Source organism: Garra rufa, chromosome 20 (assembly GCF_049309525.1).
Source record: "Garra rufa chromosome 20, GarRuf1.0, whole genome shotgun sequence".
Classification (NCBI taxonomy): Eukaryota; Metazoa; Chordata; class Actinopteri; order Cypriniformes; family Cyprinidae; genus Garra; species Garra rufa.
In genome coordinates, this window is record NC_133380.1 from 38,948,682 (window position 1) to 38,970,316 (window position 21,635).

Genomic DNA, 21,635 nt, shown 5'->3' on the forward strand with positions numbered 1-21,635 from the left:
GAAAAAAAACTCATTTTGAGAAAACGGCCTTTAGAAATATGTATTGTAATTGAAATCTATTGACACAAATAGATAAAGTGCTATAAAAGAAACACTTAACAGTGTCTTTTGGATTTTTTATTTCCACTAGTCTGAAGAAAAAAAAAAAACACTTAAAAACCAAAAAGCCCAAAATCTCAAATCTTGACCGGTGCATAAAAAAACAGCGTTTTTGTCTGCAGTGGCTCCCCTTAAGTGCATTTCAGTTAAAATAAGTAAAATGATCTGTCAGTGGGGTACATAAAATACTCTTGTTTAAAGAATATTGTACTTACTTCACTAGCAGATAATTTTGCTTGTTTACTTGTCATTTTGCTTATCTAGTAAATGCATCTTAATTTAGGAATTTGTAGATATTTTGACTAGAAACAAGACAAAATGCTAAATAAGATAAGCCTTTTTTTTTTTTTTTTTTTGCAATGTATTGATGTATGTTTGACATTTGGAAGCTAATTTTCCTTTACTGTTTACAAAGCTTATTTTAAGCAGTTAGGTAAATGTTATAAATAAATTGGATGCTACTTATTGAGCTTTTAAAATCTCGAAATTCTATTCTGAAAACTCTAGAAGACAATTTAAGCTATGTATGTGTCCTTTCTTGTAATCTAGTTGTCTAGAGATTGTATTTGTAGCACTGGTGCCAAATGTTGCCATAGTGATGGGTTTGAGCATGAAAGAGTGAATCAAGTGCTTTGGCACTGGTGTTGATTCACTCTCCGTATGCAAATGTTGTGCACATGCTCAGTCAAACAGAAACAGATTTTAAACAGATAAAAAATAGGCTACAAATGATTGGCTTCAAATGGTATTTAGGCATTAAGTCGTATGTAAAATGCATGAATATCATTGCACTGGGAACAAAATATTAAACCATGTGACATATGAAAACAAATTATGCTAAAGGTTTTTTATTTTTATTTTTTTCCAGCTATCAACTGGTGTTAAGGCAATTTTATTAAGTTACTCTTAAAGTAGAAGTTCACTTCCAGATTTTTTTTTTTTAATGTTTTGTAATGTACTCACCCTCTTGTCATCCAAGATGTCTATGCTTTCTTTCTTCAGTTGTAAAGAAATTGTTTTTTGAGGAAAACATTTTAAGATTTCTCTCCATATAGTGGACTTCTATGGTGCCCCTGAGTTTGAACTTCCAAAATGCAGTTTCAATCCAGCTTCAAAGGGCTCTAAACAGTCCCAGCTGAGAAAGAAGGGTCTTATCTAGCAAAAAGATTAGTTATTTTCTTTAAAAAAAAACTGACAATTAATATACTTTTTATACTGTGTATTCCGGTTCATGACAGTTAGGGTTTGTCAAAAAACTCACATCACATTTTCTCCTCCAACTTCAAAATCATCCTACATTTCTGCAGAAGTACAGACACAGTGTTTACAAAGTGAACATGCAAAGAATGTCAAATGCCCTTTACAAAAAAAAAAAAAAAAAAAAAAGGTAAAAGAGTGATGTAGGACAATTTTGAAGTTGGAGAAGAAAATGAGATGGGAGTTTTTTGACATACCCTAACTGTCATGAACGGGAATATACAGAGTTGACGCAGAGCTAGACAAGACGAGCATTTGAGGTTAAATAAGTATATAAACTGTATTATTTTTTTTTATTTTTTTTTTAAAATGGCCAATCGTTTCGCTAGATAAGACCTTTCTTCCTCGGCTGGGATCGTTTAGAGCCCTTTGAAGCTGCATCTAAACTTTTGGAAGTTCAATCTCAGGGGCCATTATATGAGAGAAATCCTGAAATGTTATATTTTGGATGACAAGGGGTTGATTCAATTATCTGTACATTTTTGTTCTGGAAGTAAACTTCTTTAAGCTCTGTTGCAGTTCGTCACATTTACTACAGACACTTCATGTTTGACAGTGGGAAAGTGCCTTCATTTTTTCGTTATTTGCAGATTTATTTGCACCCTTTGAATATTTGTGGATCAGTCTAAATATGGCTTTAATATAGATTTGTTTTGCTGCTTAAATGTATATTGTTAATTTAGACATATAAAACATTTTTGAAGTATCTACTGTCCTAAATAGGAACAAATAATAAACCATACCCTCTGTCCACAGAGCACCGAGTGCATCTCGAAAGCATCCGTGCCCGACTCGGATTCAGGAAATGCTGGTACTTTGGAGGCCCCTGGAGAAGCAGGGAGCAAAGTAAGGCCAAAGTTTTTTTGTTTTGTTTGTCAGTGTTTCTCAATGTCAGCTGGTTACATACAATGATATTTTGAGATTTAAAATTGACAGAAGATGCATTAAGAATTATATAGATCATGTTTAACCATATACGAAGAATCAACATTTGACTTTCTGTAAACATGTTAACACAGCAGTCTGTTTCATACTATTTTTAATAACATTAACACTTAGCATACGCTTTTATCCAAAGCAGCTTACAAAAGAGGACAATAAAAGCGATCAAAATCAACAAAAGAGCAATAACATGCAAGTGCTATGACAAGTCTCATTTAGCCTAACGCAGTACACATAGCAAGGTTTTTTTTTTTTTTTAAATAATAATAATAAATGCATTGACATAAATTTGAACAGTTATGGTTTCCTTTATGGCACTGTGAGTGGACTGGCCATCTGTCCAGAATATTTCCTGCTTTTGGCCCGAGATGCTGAAATAGTCTCCAGCATCTCTGCAACCCTACATAAAACAAGCAGTTTGGAGAACAAATTGTTTCTTTTAAAATCATACACATCAAATAAAAAACTGTAAATAATACACAAATGCCATAACTGTCCCTATATTAATATAATTCACTCATGTTAATCCAAAACATTTGATTTCTTGCCCTTATATGCAGTAATCGTACAGTTTTAGTTTAAACACTTTAATCAAAAACTCTGAGATAATACATGTAAACTATAGTTATATTGTGTTCGGGTTGCAGGTGGAGATGGTGTTTTGGCTGCTGTCCATGCTGGCCTCTAGAGATCGAGAGGAGATGTCCCGTACCCTTCTGGCAATGTCAAGTTCACAGGAAAGCTGCATTGCCATGCGTAAGTCTGGTTGCGTTCCACTGCTCGTGCAGATACTACATGAGGGGGGCACCGGGGAGGCAGCTGGGACAGGAGGCTATAGTCGAGAAGCCCGTTCCAGAGCCAGTGCTGCCCTGCACAACATTGTGTACTCTCAGCCAGATGAGGGCCAAGCACGACGCGAGATGAGAGTTCTTCATGTGCTAGAGCAAATCCGCTCACACTGCGAGAATGGCTGGGACTGGATTGAGAACCATTTAAATACCCCCTCACCTGGTGGAGCCAAAACCACAGGTGAGACCTGGTTGAGTTTTAATCAATGTTACCATTACTTACCATTCATTTGTTATGAATAATCATATTCTTTGGTTTGCGTATAAGTATTTATAAGTATCAGATTACTTATAAGTACTTACTTTAAGTATCGGATTAACTAGAGTGGTTCAATATGGTGATTTTATTACTTTATATATATACAGTGAGGGAAAAATGTTTTGATCCCCTGCTGATTTTGTACATCGTCCACTGACGAAGAAATTATCAGTCTATAATTTTAATGGTAGGTTTTTTAACAGTGAGAGAGAGAATTAGCCTAGAAATCTAGACGCACCCTAGCGGCAGCAAAAATTATTTTGCAGCCAGGTGGGTCTAGACACTCTCAATAGACCTTCTAGCTGCAAAAACCCAAATTGGGTCAGGCCAATCACAACGCGTATAGAGTAGGCGGGGCGGGCTTAACATATGACGACAGAGTTGCGACGGCTGCCACTTGAAAAACAAAGAATGGCGGCTGCAGCTGTCGAACAGCGGTCTTTCGAATCGGCTTTGGCCGCGACTCTGGAGGACTTGGAGTTAAGTTTTTCTTTAAGAAACGAGCAAAGAACGGCACTTAAGTCATTTTTAAAAAAGGAAGATGTGTTTGGAGTTTTGCCGACTGGATACGAAAAAAGCTTAATATACCAATTATACCAATTATACCAACTACGTCACCTTCTTCGTTGCTCTGATTGGTTGAAGCGCTATCCTATTGCGTGCATAGGGATTTTGAGAGACAACCGTTTATCCCGCCCCTCGGAGTAAGCCGCGTCTATGGAGAGTTTCCAGACTAAACATCTTGATGTAAGTCTGGCTTGCCAGGCTAAGAGAGAATAACAACAACAACAAAATCCAGAAAAACACATTTCAAAAAAGTTATAAATTGATTTGCATTTTAATGAGTGAAATAAGTATTTGATCCCGTCAATCAGCAAGATTTCTCGCTTCCAGGTGTCTTTTATACAGGTAACAAGCTCAAACTCTTAAAGGGAGTGCTCCTAATCTCAGCTTGTTACCTGTATAAAAGACACCTGTCCACAGAAGCAATCAATCAATCAGATTACAAACTCTCCACCATGGCCAAGACCAAAGAGCTGTCCAAGGATGTCAGGGACAAGATTGTAGACCTATATAAGGCTGGAATGGGCTACAAGACCATCACCAAGCAGCTTGGTGAGAAAGTGACAACAGTTGGTGCGATTATTCGCTAATTAAAGAAACACAAAATAACTATCAATCTACCTCGGTCTGGGACTCCATGCAAGATCTCACCTCATGGAGTTCCAGTGATCATGAGGTCTAGAACAGAACTACACAGGAGGATCTAGTCAATGATCTCTTTGAAAGCTTTGAAAATGGGTCATGGATGGGTTTTCCAGCATGACAATGACGCAAAACACCAACCAAGGCAATGAAGGAGTGACTCAAGAAGAAGCACATTAAGGTCCTGGAGTGTCCTAGCCAGTCTCCAGACCCTAATCTCATAGAAAATCTGTGGAGGGAGCTGAAGCTTTGAGTTGCCAAACGTCAGCCTCGAAACCTTAATGACTTGGAGAGGATCTGCAAAGAGGAGTGGGACAAAATCCCTCCTGAGATGTGTGCAAACCTGGTGGACAACTACAAGAAACGCCTGACCTATGTGACTGCCAACAAGGGTTTTGCCACCAAGTACTAATGTTTTGCAAAGGGGTCAAATACTTATTTCACTTATTAAAATGCAAATCAATTTATAACTTTTGTTAAATGCGTTATTCTGGATTTTTCGGTTGTTATTCTGTCTCTCACTTGTTTCAATAAACTTACCATTAAAATTATAGACTGATAATTTCTTTGTCCGTGGGCAAACATACAAAATTAGCAGGGGATCAAATAATTTTTTTCCCCTCACTGTATTAGGTAAAAATATGTTTAGTTGATTTTCTCAAAAAATCATCATACATACTGTTACCATGATATAAAATTATTCAGATAAGTATACATTTACTTTGATATCCACAGAAATTCCTGAGCCAGTGGATCCCCAGATGTGCCAGGCCTTGTGTGCAATAATGAAGTTATCTTTTGAGGAAGAGTACCGCAGGGCGATGAATGAACTAGGTACGTGAATACAGTTACTGTAAATAGACCAAAGAGTAATAGAGTGTACGCTGTAGTTGTAAATAAGCACATTTACAGTGAGGTAAAAACACACTGAAGAAGTTTATTTGTGCATCTTTTAGGGGGCCTGCAAGCTATTGCGGAGCTAATGCAGCTGGACCAAGAACTGTATGGCATGCAAAATGAGCCAATCAATATGGCCCTCCGGCGTTACGCAGGAATGGCACTCACTAATCTCACATATGGAGATGTTGTAAATAAGGTACATTTTCTAATTATTGCATACAAGTGTGGAATTGTGTTATAAATGAAAGACATTGCTTTTTTTAAACAACACATATTTTTTGTACAGTCATCTCATTCCTTAATCCTTTAATAAAGTAATCAGTGTCCACACTGGCCATAAATGGTTTTACTGAAATACATAGAAAATTAAATATTCATGTAATTAAACAAAATATGTACTTTATCTTTGGTAACGGTTAATTGAAGTTCATTGCCTTTTGTGATGTTGACAGAATGCTCTTAATTAACTTTTTCAGGCAACACTTTGCTCGAAGAAAAACTGTCTTCAAGCCATTGTTGCACAGCTTGCATCTGAAAGTGAGGAATTACAGCAGGTACATAAGCTACTTTTACAAATCATTAAATTACTTCTCTGCGAACTTTTAGTGCAACAAATATTATGCAACAGCTCATCTTAATAGTATTGTTTGCTTCCCTCATTTGTAATTAATAGGCTCACAACAGCTCTGTGATTTGTCATTGCTTTTAGGTAGTGTCAAGTATACTGAGAAACTTGTCATGGCGTGCTGATATCAACAGCAAGAGGGCTTTGAGAGACGTGGGCAGTGTGTCAGCACTTATGACTTGTGCACTGCAGGCTACAAAGGTACAATCAAACATCTTTATGATATCCATTACTTACATTTTTAAAAAAGTGAAGATGAGTGATTTACCCATTAAACTGGTGACATTTGTACCACTCAGTAAATGACAAGTAATTTTATATGGTGTGGTCTTTCCCACAGGAATCCACTTTAAAGAGTGTGCTCAGTGCACTGTGGAACCTGTCGGCACACAGCACTGAGAATAAGGTGGCAATTTGCTCTGTTGATGGTGCTCTTGGATTTTTGGTTAGCACTTTGACTTATCGATGCCAAACCAACTCACTGGCCATTATTGAGAGTGGTGGAGGTATCCTGCGTAATGTGTCCAGCCTTATTGCTACCCGAGACGATTACAGGTGATATGTTTATTCACATTCACAAATTAAGCAGAGGTTTAGAAGTCTAGACATCATTCTAATTTTTACTGTTTTCCTAATGCAGGCAAATCCTCAGGGATCATAACTGCCTTCAGACTCTGCTGCAGCACTTGCGATCTCACAGTCTGACCATTGTGAGTAATGCATGTGGAACCCTCTGGAACCTGTCTGCAAGAAGTCCAAAGGACCAGGAATTGCTGTGGGATCTGGGAGCTGTAAGCATGTTGCGCAATCTCATCCACTCGAAGCACAAAATGATAGCCATGGGAAGTGCTGCAGCTTTACGAAACCTCCTCACAAATCGTCCACTTAAATATAAGGATACTGCTGTTATATCCCCAGGATCCTGCATGCCATCCCTCTACATGAGGAAGCAGAAAGCATTAGAGGCTGAGTTAGATGCGAAGCATCTGGCAGAAACATTTGATTCAATTGAGAAGCAAAGTTTCAAGCATCAAAGTATAAACAAACCATTGAGGCACATTGAGAGTCTAGCAAAAGACTATGCCTCAGATTCTGGTTGTTTTGATGATGATGAAGCACCTAATGTATCAACCAGCTTGGACACTGGAACCTTTTCCATGCTCTCTATGTTCTTGAACAATTCTAACTTCCTAAATACTCAGCCACGTAAGCGAGAGGGGGAGCCTGAACAAGACGTTGAAACCTTCCAAACTGAAAATAAAAGGTTGCAACCACCTGATGATGAAGTGACGGTGGCAGCTGAGAAATTAGCTAAGAAGATTACCAACACAGTGGCCAAAATTGACAAGCTGGTAGAAGACATTACCATGCATACATCCTCAGAGGACAGCTTCAGCCTCAGCTCTGAAGATCATTTTGTGGATTGGAATTATGGGCCAGATGAGCTTCATGAGGCACGAGCCATTTCCTGTTCCCCTTGTCCTTTTTCTGATACCAGTTCTTTTTCACCTAAAGAACGACTCAGCAGAGCACATGCCTTCTTGCGTCTTAAAACAGCCAACTCGAGTTTATCCAATGACAGCCTGAACAGTGGCAGCACCAGTGATGGCTATTGTGGCAGTCAGGACCAGACTCACACCTCTGCAAAACCAACAGAACAACGACGTCCAAATAAACTTGACCTTAAGGTCACTCATGAGGATCCAGTGAACAGTGGTGTACACATTTCAAGAGTCATGTGTCAGAATGAGATCCCTGAAAGAGATTTTGAGACAAACAAAGATACGATTTTGCCTGATTTAGGTTCCACTGATACAGAGAAGAGCCAAGAACCTTTTATATCAACACCTGCAACTGTATCAACCAAGGTGTCTTCGGATGCTAGTATACCTACTGTCAAGTTGTCTCCCTCCTATCAGCATGTTCCACTGATCCAGAGTGTTGCCAAGTTTGGCGTTGCAAAAACTGCAATTAATGTCCAGGCAGCTCAAGCAATGCGCAGGCAAGCTTGGGTTCCGACAGTGATGACTGGAGGCAGTATTAGCAAGTTTTCCCCAATATGCTCTGCAAAAAGCCCCACAATTGGACAGTTAGAGACCCCTCAGAAGTATTCAGTAGAGAACACTCCAATATGCTTCTCTCGCTGCAGTTCTCTGTCCTCTTTGTCTTCTGGGGATGGAGCTCTTGATGGACAGAGTCAGACTGAAAATGAGCTAGAGAGTGACTCCTCGTTAGAAATCATAGAGGTGGAAGATGTGAATGTTGAGAGAAAAGATGAAGAGGATGAGACACTTGATGACTTGAGTGACAGTCAGTTATTATTAACTGATCAGAAAATCAGCAGCTCTGATCCAACTGAGATCCCTAGTACAATCAAAAATGAAAAGAGATTCCTTAGAGGAGTGTCTCCAGTAATTCTTGAGGACAGAACACCATCCAGCTCTTCAGAAAACTACATTCATGAAACACCTCTGGTAATGAGCCGCTGTAGTTCAGTAAGCTCACTTGGCAGTTTTGAATCTCCTTCGATTGCCAGCTCTATTCAGAGTGATCCGTGTAGTGAAATGATAAGTGGAACTGTTAGCCCCAGTGACTTGCCAGACAGCCCAGGACAAACAATGCCACCAAGTCGCAGCAAAACTCCATGCTGTGCAGAATCGAGTGGACCAGAGGCGCAGAATATTAGCGGTGTAGGAAGCCAGTGGGAAACCAGTTTGCGAAAATTTATGGAAATCGCAGACTTTAAAGAAAGGTTTAACCTACCTCCAGATTTAGACACAATGATCTACTTCACTGTGGAAAAACCAATTGAGAATTTCTCGTGTGCCTCTAGTCTGAGTGCCCTCCCTCTGCATGAACACTACGTCCAGAAAGATGTGGAGCTCAAACTTACTCCTTTGTTAAACCAGCAAGACAATGATCCAGAGGATTCTGAACAGGAAGAGGACTTGGATGACCAAGACCAGTATAGTGAAGGCAACTCAGACGATGACATAGAAATTCTGAAAGAGTGCATTAATTCCGCCATGCCTTCCAGGTTTAAGAAGCTAAGGCCAACTGAGACGCCCAACCTCTCAAACCAAGTTCTCAACATGCAGACTCGAAAATCTGTGCAATTACCAGTGTATATGGTGCTGCAGAATAAAAACAATCAAATGAATACTGGACAAAAGCTTGGCATGTCTTCAAAAGAAATCTATCATGACGATTCCTCTTACACTGACTCTGCTGAAGGTACACCCATCAATTTCTCAAGCACCACTTCCTTGAGTGATGAAACTCTCCAATATCCACTCAGAACTAAAGGAATAAAAGATTGGCGAAGAAACAAAGAGACACAAGAGCTGGTTGATATTGAGGCAAAGAGAATTGAAGACCTACGCATGTTCTCCCGCTTCCACAAACCAACTAAAATGACATGTCAGTCTCACATAGTCACAAACCAATTGAACAAAACAATCAGAAATATGGTTCCCACTCAGAGATTACTTATACAGAGTAAGGAGATGGCAGCAAAAATGACTCAGCAAAGAATTCAAAGCCAGTCTCCAGTTCGACAAATTCAAAAGCAAGGACAGAATCTGTCAAAAAGCATGCCACAGTTAGATATTCCTATAAGAAAACAAAACATGGAGGTGTACCAAAATCAGAAAACCTACTCTCTGAGTCATGCACAGGAAAACACTTTAGCCTTTCAGTCTAGGCATCACCCAACAACTACAGATGTGGCCATCTGCCATAAAATGGACAGACAGGGTAGACTGATGAATAGGACGGGACAGAAACAGTATTATGAATCAAGCAAGACTAACGTAATACGAAATTCTAATATACAAGATCAAGTCAACAGTTACCAGTCCCGCCAAAAGGGTTTTCACAGGATCAAGCAAAATCTAATTTTAGAAGAAGCACCTCCATGTTACTCTTTGAGTTCCTCCCTTAGCTCTTTGAGTGACGCAGAATTTGAGGAACATCATGAAAAACTTCAGCATACATGGATAAGAAATAAACATAATATAGCATCCAACCCCCAGTGCCCTCCAAAATCACAGCAAGAACACAACCAGTTTGAAGAGAACAGCTCACCAAGCTCAGTAAGCATGGATTCAGAAGATGATCTTTTGATAAAATGCATAACATCTGCTATGCCTCAACACAAGAAAAAGCAGGCAGCCAGAAAAAAGAAAGCTGAGAAAAAGCACAAACAGAAAGCTGCTCTTCAGAAAGCAACAGAGTGGAGCCCTGAAAATGACCTTGATTCTGATGACATGGCATCAGACAAAGACTCTGATCTCAACAGCGTTGAATGGAGAGCCATACAAGAAGGAGCCAATACAATCATTACCAAGTTACAAGCTTCAAAGTCCCAGGAGCCATCATCAGAATCTGAATCTGTTATGTCATTTATGTCTGGTTCAAGCTTTACTCCTAAAGAGAAGAAGGTATACAAAGACGACAAAAAGGCGAACAAACCACTTGATTTTGCACCTCGCAAACCCGTTCCGAACATGCCTATGGTCTTTAGGGGTAGAACAGTGATATACACACCCAAGAAGGAGACCACTCTCTCTCAAAGACCACCACCTAAAAAGGTGATTCAGAAAGCAGATGCCCCTAAAAATCCAAATCTAGCTCAACACAGATCAAGAAGCCTTCACAGACTGGGCCACCCCATGGACTCCACTCCATTGTCATTGCCCAAAAGAAGCTCAACACCACCTGCCAGAATACCAAAGAGCTCATCTTCAGGATCATCTCAAAGTTCAACACCTTCCAGGCACCCTCAGAAAAAGGTAACCTCCCCAACCTTAACCATTAAACAATGCCCAGAGAAGGTGGCATCAGCACCATGCAGTCCACCGGACAAACGAGGAAGCACTTCAAACACCAATCAGAACCCGAAATCTCCTATAGACAGAAAAACACAGAAATCACCTGTCAGAATACCATTCATGCAGAATCCATCAAGGCAAGCAAGACACATTTCACCTTTAGTAACCAACCAGCCCAATAGCATCAGCAGACAAAATGCGCAGATGTCAGGGAAAAGAATCCTACCAGCAAATCGACTGGATTTGGTTCGCATGACATCTACTCATTCAAGTAGTGGTGAATCAGATCGGAATGGCTTTCTCAGACAGCTGACGTTCATCAAAGAGTCGTCAAAAGTGTCAAGACGTGATGCTTCTTCACGTTCTGTCCCAACATCGCAGCATGCCTCACCCCGCAGAGCAGTTCCAGGGGCCCCAGCAGTTTTCTTATGTTCTTCTCGCTGTCAGGAGCTTAAGGAAGCAGTTCAAGGCCCAAGAAGAATGCCCATGACTCAAGGACAAAGACAAGTGCAAGAACAGGGGGTAGTCAGACAGGGCATGGCTCCATCAAGAGCCACGTCGATTGATAGGGACGTCACTGTGAAACGGCCAGCTAGACGAACGAGCTCGGAAAGTCCTTGCAGGGCCTCACAGAGGAATACACCTGGCCCAAAGCCAAGAGAAAAGAGGGAGGATACCTTCAAAAGATATTCCTCCTCACCAAGCATAAATGTCTTGAGCCGTGTCACCAGTCGCTCCTCTCTTCGTTCTTCATCCTCTGACTCAAGCGGACGAGCTAAAAGTGAAAGGAACACAAGTCAGAGGCAACAGAGAGCTGGATCACGTAACTCTGACAGAGTGACCTGGCGAAGAATTCGCGATGAGGATGTTCCCCAGATATTAAAGAGTACCCTTCCACCCACTGCACTGCCTCTGTTGCCCTCACCTGAGGGTCCCAAACAGATGCCGCCACCGCTACCAGGAAAACTGCCTACTATTACTCTAGCATCACGGAAAACAAGTGATGCAACTGTTCAAACTGAGGACTACTCAGCCAACAAAACAAATTCAAGCACCTCTCCCACAATTGATAAAGTTCTTGGCATGACAGAGGAGGCCACAAAGATGGTCCTCCCCTGGAAAATAAGCATGGCCTTTGGGAATACCCTCCAAGATGGGGATTCAGACGGATCTCTAAAAACCTACAGCACAGCATCAACCTCCACCTTTCAGTCAGTGGAAAGTACCCACAGTGGTGGTGTTGGCCATTTCCGACAGAGCTCTCCTAGCAAAGCAGTCAGGGTTACTCCTTTCAACTACATCCCCAGCCCCATGGTTTGCTGCTCTCCACAGACACATGGTCAAGCACAGACAACGCCAGAGAAGACAGGGGACAAACATGAAGCATAAAATCTGTAATCTGTCCACAGTTCCAAGGTTGACAAAGTACTATGCTCCTGATGCTGTAAAAACTCAGGTGGTAATGGATATGATTCTCGTTACCTCGGATATTTAACAAGTCTTGTGCTTGCCAGTGCATCAGTTGTACCTATTTAAAAAAAATATACAATCTGGATGTGAAAATTTACCCATGTACTATAGAATCTCACTGGATTCACAACATGAACCTAACTGCACCACAAGTGAGGGTATATCCATTTTTTTATATTTTTTGTACAGTGATATTAATCATTGCTTGTGCTACTCGGACAATTATTTACACACGACAAAGACTGTCTCGGAGTGTGTTATCCACTGATGAAAATAACAGCCCACATTTAGAACAATATGCAAACTGTCCTCCAAAAAACAGTACTTTAAAAGACCATGTGCCACCTGCTAACCGGAAAAGACTGTTGTTCTCTCACAAGAGAACCATGTATGCACATGCCTTTACGCCACACAGACAGGTTAAAACAGCCTATTGCCTTCACTTATTATTACTGCAGGTAAATATAGCTACAATAGGTTAAAATCTGCACAAAATATCTATGTAATTGTCATGGATATTTAGTGGTAATGTTGTAAATACTGATATACAACTGTAGTCTAATGCTTCCCAGAAGGCAAAATGTAATCCTGCCATTGCTACAAATAGCATGCTAAATACTCACTTATCCACTGTAAACACGTGATGTTGACTTTGTTTCTTTTTTTAATTGAAAATGACAGACTGTAAGTACAACCATGAATCTCTACCCACACATTTTTAATATAATATTGTTGTAACTGTTGAGTGTTCAGCAAATGTATGTAATACAATTAAGTGGCTGTACATATTCCTGCTTACTGAATGCTTTCATAATGTCATTTTGTGTAGAGTCACATTATGCTTTAAGTATTTAAAAGCAAGCTAATGAGTAGCAACTGTGGATTGAGTTAAATACTTGCCATTTACAGTACGTTGGGCTGAATTCAAACAGACTGCTGTAGAATGTTTCAAATGGCTTCCATTCAACCAAAGCCTATTGCCAAAACTGCAGTTACACAAGCAAATATTGTAGACATATGATCAGTGTAGGTATGATTATGGCCAATTAGCCAGCACAAAAAGTGTTTGTCTTTTTTAGTGAGGTGCAGTATTTACATGGGCTTAGTTTTAACTGTAATATAGCAACTTCACTCAATTTGTCTCCTTTAAAACTTGCATTCTCTCTAAAGTCAATAATCCCACATCAGAAATTCTGAGAATGATAAAGAGAACCACAGTGTATTTCAGATGATCTGTGAGTACTGATACCAACTGCTGTTCCCAAATAAAAATACTTCATGTTGGACTTTATCTGAAGATATTGAAATTGACCAGTAACCAAGCTCAGTGTAATGAGTAATGACCCCTAACAGTGGTGTCAAAATTAAGCAATATGGTGCAAAACTAAGCTCAAATTGGCATTAAGGGGAAATTTAATGCATATTTGAGAGGTCTTGTCAAAGCATGAATTGGGTTCAGATTGTTGCTTGAGAGAATGTGCTGTAGATTAACAGTTAAACAGTTGTGCCCAGGGGTTAGGGGGTCCTCAAATAAACAATCTCATTAAAACCGGTGTCCTTCATTTATCTGAGTGGAAGTAATTTATTCAAAGGGAAATGCCTTCAGACTCTCTTTAGGGTTGGCATAGCCTAGGCCTCAGAACGTCTGGTGCATATGGTACACTTAACTGGAAACACGTCAGGAATGTCAAAGTTGTCATCTGATTAGTTGAATTTGATCGGATTTCCGGGAGACGCGATTATCGCATTTATTTTTGGTCCGCCGGGAAACAAAGCGTAGACTGTTTTACTCTGTGTTTTGCTAAGAGGTGCTTATGCAGACGCCATTGTTGTTATACACTTTTGCAACATTCACCAACAAATTAATGACTTACTGCTTGTTCTCCCTCTTCTTCTTTAACTTTCAATGCTGGTTATTTCAATGACTGACTTGTTGCACGCCAGTCTGTGGTTGTGGGGACATTTACATGCCCCGAAATGTGAGGCCAAATGAAACAAACTGTGATTGGTTGTTTGACATGTCAGTCAAACTGCCTTATGGGCGGGCCTTGGCCAATGAAAGCTGCCATGAATTCCAGACCTTCAGCCGTCAGTCGCGCGAATAGGGTTGGCAGGTCTGTGTAACAACATTTAAAAAAGCCTAAATCAAAAAAAGCCCAATAATCCTATCCCAAATATCACAATATGCCACTTTCATACCTATGATACATATTTAGCATTATGCTCTATACAAAATTTCAACTTGAAAATCACTATATAGCAGTAATCATTTATACAGTTTTTTATAAAAGAGCACACAAGAGCTCAAGATGGGTTCCCTACCGGTGCTCCTTCAAACAACCTAGATAATTTGCAGAATATAAAATATTCAAGCATTTCAGTCAAACAGAATTTAGACAATATGTCAAACCTTTAACCTACTGAAAGAAACCTACCTACAACAGTTTAAAAAGTAGCCCAATATCCACCAGACCTGGCAACTTTGACTAGCTTATTGCCAATAGTGGAAGACTGCGATGGGGCTACTGCAATGAGTTACAAACTTTTTTTGTTTTATTATGTGGCAAACCATTTCAATGGTATCACATGGCAGACCACATTTCACACAAAATCTGAAGGAAATGACCAACTTCCACAATTGTCTAGTTTTAAGTAGTTTAATTTATCCTTAGTTAATCATAATAAGCCTTTTACCATTATTTTGCCAATGTGCTGTTTTGTTCTTAAATCTTTTGTCAACTAGACTGCTGCCTTTAACTCATGAACAAAAATTAGATTTCTGTTCAGAAATAAAAAAGTTGAAAGTAGTTTGCTATCTCATGGAGAGACGCTGCAGGCAAAAACAGTATACGTGTCAAGTTTGAGATTTTGGCCCTTTTGGTTTTTCATAAAGTGTTTTTTTTTTTTCAGACTAGTGGAAAGAAAACATCCAAAATACACTGTTAAGTGTTTCTTTTATAACACAAATTTCAATTACAATCCATATTTTTAAAGGCTGTTTTCTGAAAATTTGTTTTTTCTCCTACACTGAGCCATAAATCTTCACTTCAGTAGCACTTACACACACCAGACTTGACAATTTTATTCCTGTCTATATCCTGAAGGTGTTTGTTCATATATAATTTATACAACATTTTATTCCCCCCAAAATCATAAAAAATGTTTAGATTTTTATACTAGAAATGTAAATCAGTGCATATTTCAATTAATAATGCCTCATTTGCATATTTAGACCTAACATTTTAGAAAACTTTTTGCAATTACCAATGTAATCAATCAACTGGGTAAGTAAGGTGATAACATAAGACAGACAACAGAAACCCAATATTTAAAAAATATATACCACAAACAGTTAATTAATTAAGTTTATTAATAAGTTTGATGCTACTACATTAAGTCAACTGTTAACGTTTTCTTTTCTTTTTTTTAATCAGCCAATTGAGAATAAATTCTTGAGATCCAATGCACTATGCCACAGAAATCACACACTTATGCTTTAAGAGCTGTGAGATCTTTACATCAGTCTACACTTTAAAACAAAGGATATTTTTACAAGGACAATTAACCTTAGACTAACACAAATTAAAATGATGTTGTGAGGAACAGATGTAGTTAATATGTTCAATAGGTTGTACTGTAAATTACACTGAAAGTATTGTAAATGCCCTGAAAATATCTGCCATCAAAAAAAAGCTTTGATTGTGAAAATTACATTAAATAATGAAAAATACATTAAGACACAGCTTCTAGAATGGACTGTAATTATACTGAATGCACAAAACACATTAACACTGATCAAGTAAATTTATCATAAACGAATCAGCCAAAAATATCACAAAGAAAGAACTAAACAATTTCAGCATCAAAATGTCAAAAGTGTCCAAGTGGCACATTGAAAGATCAGTTATTATGATGCACTGCAGCTTAGTCAGAGGAGAGGCTCTTCCATGGAAATCATCTTAACATAACCCTGTGCCTTTCTTGTAAAACATAAAGATAAGTGGCATGTTCACTCATCAGCAACTGAATGAGCAAATCTCAAGTTCAGAAGATTCAGACGTGAGTGTTTCGCAGGCCCCTGTTGTCACAGTGCGCCCATCTTCACCTCCATCACGCCGCGCTCCAGAGACTCCCCTGCCGCGCGCAGCTCTTCTCTCCGCCGTGCCAGATTGCCACGTTCCTCTTGCAATCGCTCATGCAGCTCTATGTAGCGTCTGCTCTGCAGGTATCTCACCTCCACTTCACTGCTGCTGGAACTGGCCTTCAGATCTGAAAGATCAAGGCCAAATATTCCCGTCATGCATGCAAAGGCGAAGCCACACAAGCTAATACCCATATCCAGCTCTGCTAACAATAGCAATGAAGATGGTTTACAATATGGGACTAACATTAGCAGGTGAACAAACACAACAGACAAAAGGACAGCACTTCCAGTTACCAATCAAATGATGAATGGGATTAAAAGTAACAGGTGAACAAACAGCATCATAAAAAGGACAAACAAAAAAAATGGTTTGTATAGAGACAAAAAACTTCTTTATGTGTTCCCAATCATATACTAGATAAAAAAGTTTGTCGAGACAAACTTTGACGCTGGCTTGAGAAAGCTGGACCAGAAAGTTTGAACGGTTTAAAAAAGTTTTCAGTCTGAAGTAGAAGTTTAAAGTAGCTGTAAAAGCTTAATGTTTGATAGATAGATAGATAGATAGATAGATAGATAGATAGATAGATAGATAGATAGATAGATAGATAGATAGATAGATAGATAGATAGATAGATAGCATGTTTCTAGCATAACTAACATGTTGCTAACATGTTTCTAGCATGTTTTAACATGTTTGTAGCATGAGTCGCATGTTGTTAACATGTTTCTAGCATGATTAATGTTAATAGCATGTTAGCATGTTTCTAGCATGTTTTAACATGTTTGTAGCATGAGTAGCATGTTGTTAGCATGTTTCTAGCATGATTAATGTTAATAGCATGTTGTTAGCATGTTTCTAGCATGTTTTAACATGTTTGTAGCATGAGTAGCATGTTGTTAGCATGTTTCTAACATGATTAGCAAGTTGCTAGCATGTGTCTAACATGATAAACATGTTGCTGGCATGTTTATAGCACGTTTTAGGCATGAGTAGCAAGTTGTTAGCATGTTTCTAGCATGATTTGCAAGTTTCTAGCATGTTTATAGCATAGTTAGCAAGTTGGTAACATGATTCTAGCATGATTACCAAGTTGCTAGTGCATTTTTAACATTGTTAACAAGTTTTTAGCATGTTTATAGCATGTAAGTTGCTAGCATGATTCTAGCATGATTACCAAGTTGCTAGCACGTTTTTAGCACGATTAGCAAGTTGCTATCATGCTGTTAGCATGTTTAGCAAGTAAACATGTTTCTAACATGATTAACAAGTTTCTAACATGATTCTAGCATGATTAACAAGTTGCTAGCATGATTCAAACATGAGGTGCGTTCCATTCGACCGTAAGTGGACTGCGAAGTGGACTTCACAGGGTATTCCGCCATCTTAAGTGAGATTCCAAACCGAAGGAAGCGAACATGTTCAGTTCGAAGGGCACTGTGAACGGCATAGGGAATAAGGGAACATCGGTACATCACTTCACAGGAAGTGGACGGGGAAAATTACCCAACTGTCATTGCGCACCGCGTCACCAATTAGAACTAACGATGGAGCAGAGCCTTTAAAGTTTTTAAAAGGCTCTGAAATGGAGCGGTTGCAATAAATGTTGTTATTATTATACAAATTAGACTGTTTATGAATGGTTATGGCGATTCATGTTACATTTGCATATCGTATAGTATGAATGAAAGTAAAACCGGCAAGGTGAGGCTCTATCATGTTTTATTTAACATTACCACAAGATACTTAAATATAGGCTGCGTGTTGGAAAGAAAGTGTGCGAGATAAGACCACTGCAATCTATTAACGGTCTAAACATATACATTTGGACTATATTTATTATATACATAAGTTTATATGTATTTTATATGTATTTAAATTTGAAAGTAAAATAAATTTCAATATTTATTTATGTTATATCATAAAATGCGTGACCCTGCCGTTGATTTGCTTTGATGACGTTCCAGGGCATTCCAAATGAGCGATTATTGTCAGCGAAGTCCACTTCAACGGATATACCGTGCTAAGGGAGTAGGGAGCAGTGAACACTGCGTAGGGACCCTTTCGATCGGAACGCACCTATGATTACTAAGTTGCTAGCATGTTTAGCAAGTTAATATGTTTCTAACATGATTAACAAGTTTCTAACATGATTCTAGCATGATTAACAAGTTGCTAGCATGATTCAAACATGATTACTAAGTTGCTAGCATGTTTTTAGCACGTTTTAGGCATGATTAGCAAGTTACTACCATGTTGCTAGCTTGATTAGCAAGTTCCTAGTATGCTTATAGCATGCTTGGCACTTTTCTAGCATGTTTATACCATGGTTAGTAAGTTGCTAACATGTTTCTAGCATGATTAACAAGTTCCTAGCGTGATTCTAACATGATTACAAAGTTTCTAGCACGTTTTTAGCATGATTAGCAAGTTAACATGTTTCTAACATTAGCCTGTTTTTAGCATGATTCTAATATGATTACCAAGTTGCTAGCATGTTTATAACACATTTTAGGCATGATTAACAAGTTACTATCATGTTGCTAGCATGATTAGCAAGTAGTTTGCATGTTTCTAGCATTATTTGCACGTTTCTAACATGTTTCTAGCATGTTTATAACAAAGTAAGTTGCTAACATGATTCTAGCATGATTATCATGTTTGTAGCATGATTAGCATGTTTTAGCATGTTTATAGCAGGAGTAGCATGTTGCTAGTATGTTTCTAGCATGATTACCAAGTTGCTAGCGGTTTAAAGCACGTTTTAAGCATGATTAACAAGTTACTACCATGTTGCTAGCTTGATTAACAAGTTGCTAACATGATTCTAGCATGATTATCATGTTGCTAGCATGGTTAACATGTCACTAGCATGACTTGGAAGTTACTAGCATGTTTTTAGCATGACTAGCATGTTATTCAGGCAAGAGCAGAGAGTGATTTTCTCTTTGTCTTTTGTTTATGGCCCCAAATATTGCAAGCTCTAGCGATATGCATATCCCAACATGCAAATCTGCGATATTTCAATATATTGCACAGCTCTAAAGTTTAACATGTTTTGCTTAAAGATTCTGAACACACTGAATAAGTTAAGACCCTTATGAGTGGCTTTTGTGAATGTGAAAAATATTGAAGTGAATGTGTTATTTTCATTAAAGCCTTTAGGTAAATTGATTGAAATTATTCAATAATTCATAGTATTAGATAACTTCAATTTAAATAGGGCTAAAATATGTACATATTCATACGTCTGTATACATCATGTCATGTATCTTTTATACTAAATTTTGCTTTGTCTGCCATCATTTATTCACTTATTTAACTAAATCATCAAAATTCGATTTAAGTTGATTTAGTGTTACATTATTATTGCTTAAATGATGCATATTTTAGTAAGGATGAGATCAAAAGTCATTAATACATTCTGCAAAGTTCTTGCCCCAAAGTAGGGGGCGAACATATCCCACGACCCATAATGTTGCTCATTTTGTACAGTAACAACTAAATGAGCAAATGTTTCGATTTATTTTCCAACATCACTCTCTGCACCTGATTATGTTACAATTTAATATGCATGTTGTTTTTAAGGGGGCTTATATATGTGCACAAATCATTTACTAGCTAAGCACAATAGTTGCTACAATTGTTTATTTGCTTTCGAGTTATTACTTACGTATGTTACGTGTCTGAAAACTTATAACAACTGGCTTATTTTCACTTCACTGTATTGCTGTATGAAACATCAAGCGTTGTATTTGTGCCTAATATTCTCTAGTCTGCCCGGTACCTTCAGCAGAATCGTGTAGAACAGTGAACACCGGATCATTGGGAAAGGCTCGGTTCACATCCTCCATGATCTGCTCCACTGTCGGCGGATCGGGTCGCGTTGGCAGAACCATCCGCTTCTTGCTTTTGGAACCAAAATTCATCCTGACTGGAGACGCACCAGCTCCAATTTTAAACAACACGCATATGATCTTTATAAAGCATTGGTGTTCATGTTGATGGGGATTCTGTTCACTGTGAAACAAACCTTTCTAGTAAATACTTGCACATTCTTCTTCTTCTGTGGATTACTGGCGCGTCGCATACCAACTTTTGGGTGCATACCGCCACCTCCTGTGCTGGAGTGTGAAGTGATTTCAGACTAGGAGTAGCCTACTGTGCTGACTATATTCTATTTTTGAGTCCACTATTCTTAACGAATTGAATAACTTTCTTAATTATTTTACCGGATCCCTGTTTAAAGTTTAATAATTTGCATACCGAAAATCCATTGCATCCTAAGTTCTGTATTTCTCTTTGCAATTCATACCTTTCCTGTTCATGATTTGGACAACCTGTCAGTATATGATCAACTGTTTCCTTTACATGATTCACACAAACCTGTACTGTGTTTTCCTATAATATGAAGTGAAGAATTAAGTTTTAAGAATTAAGAATTAAGTAGAAGAATTAAGAAGAATTAAGTCTTGTTAAAATTACCCGATCCTCTCTATTTAAGTTTAGTGTCATTTTGCTTCAATGTACTTTGTTTTGAATATTGTAAAAATGCCTTCCTGTTTTACAATTATTCCAGATTTCTTGCCATTTCTTATTGCAAGCTTCTTTTATTATACTTTTCCCCTCCATCTTGCTTAGTGTAAGTGAAATAGTAATATTCATATTAAGTGATTCTTTAGCAAGTACATCAGATTTTTCATTTCCTGGTATTCCCGAATGCGCCGGAACCCAAACAAAATTAACTATTATTCCTTCATGTCTTAGCCTAAAAAGTAAATTCATTATTTCTAAGGACATCGTATCTAACAGTTTGAAAAGTTTGAAGACTAATGAGTGATGCCATTGAATCTGAACAGATCATTACCCTATTAGGCATCACTTCTTCTACCCAACTCAGTGCCATCTGAATTGCTACCATTTCCGCAGTGTATACTGAGGTCCCATCTGTTAACCTCCTAGTTCTTCCAACTTTACATTCTGGGACATAGAATGCAGATCCGGTACAACTTGTCTCTGGGTTCTTTGAGCCATCTGTATATATTGGGATAAATG

At 38.5% G+C, this 21,635-nt stretch overlaps 2 protein-coding genes across 2 annotated transcripts in view; one reads left to right on the forward strand and one right to left on the reverse strand.

The window, feature by feature from the left end:
• Positions 1-13,729, forward strand: part of apc2 (APC regulator of WNT signaling pathway 2) — a 38,575-nt gene extending 24,846 nt beyond the window's left edge. The window contains 8 exon segments of the mRNA XM_073825369.1: positions 2,135-2,202; positions 2,946-3,309; positions 5,347-5,449; positions 5,524-5,707; positions 5,988-6,065; positions 6,221-6,337; positions 6,477-6,691; positions 6,777-13,729. Of these exon segments, the coding sequence (XP_073681470.1) occupies positions 2,135-2,202; positions 2,946-3,309; positions 5,347-5,449; positions 5,524-5,707; positions 5,988-6,065; positions 6,221-6,337; positions 6,477-6,691; positions 6,777-12,357 (6,710 nt within the window). The 3' untranslated portion in view covers positions 12,358-13,729.
• Positions 13,730-15,790: 2,061 nt separating this feature from the next.
• On the reverse strand, positions 15,791-20,653 carry c20h19orf25 (chromosome 20 C19orf25 homolog). The gene is made up of 2 exons (XM_073826217.1): positions 20,368-20,653; positions 15,791-16,707 (listed from the first exon to the last, which is right to left on the reverse strand). The coding sequence occupies exons 1-2, from the start codon at positions 20,507-20,509 to the stop codon at positions 16,523-16,525; spliced, it is 327 nt and encodes a 108-aa protein (XP_073682318.1). The 5' UTR covers positions 20,510-20,653; the 3' UTR covers positions 15,791-16,522.
• Positions 20,654-21,635: the final 982 nt, after the last annotated feature.

What these genes read in the sequence shown, in the direction of transcription:
- c20h19orf25 (XM_073826217.1), bottom strand. Translation starts at nt 20,509, where the DNA reads ATGAATTTTGGTTCCAAAAGCAAGAAGCGGATGGTTCTGCCAACGCGA. An exon ending in TCTACACGATTCTGCTGAAG is followed by an intron (nt 16,708 to 20,367) that starts GTACCGGGCAGA and finishes TTGATCTTTCAG; the next exon opens with ATCTGAAGGCCAGTTCCAGC.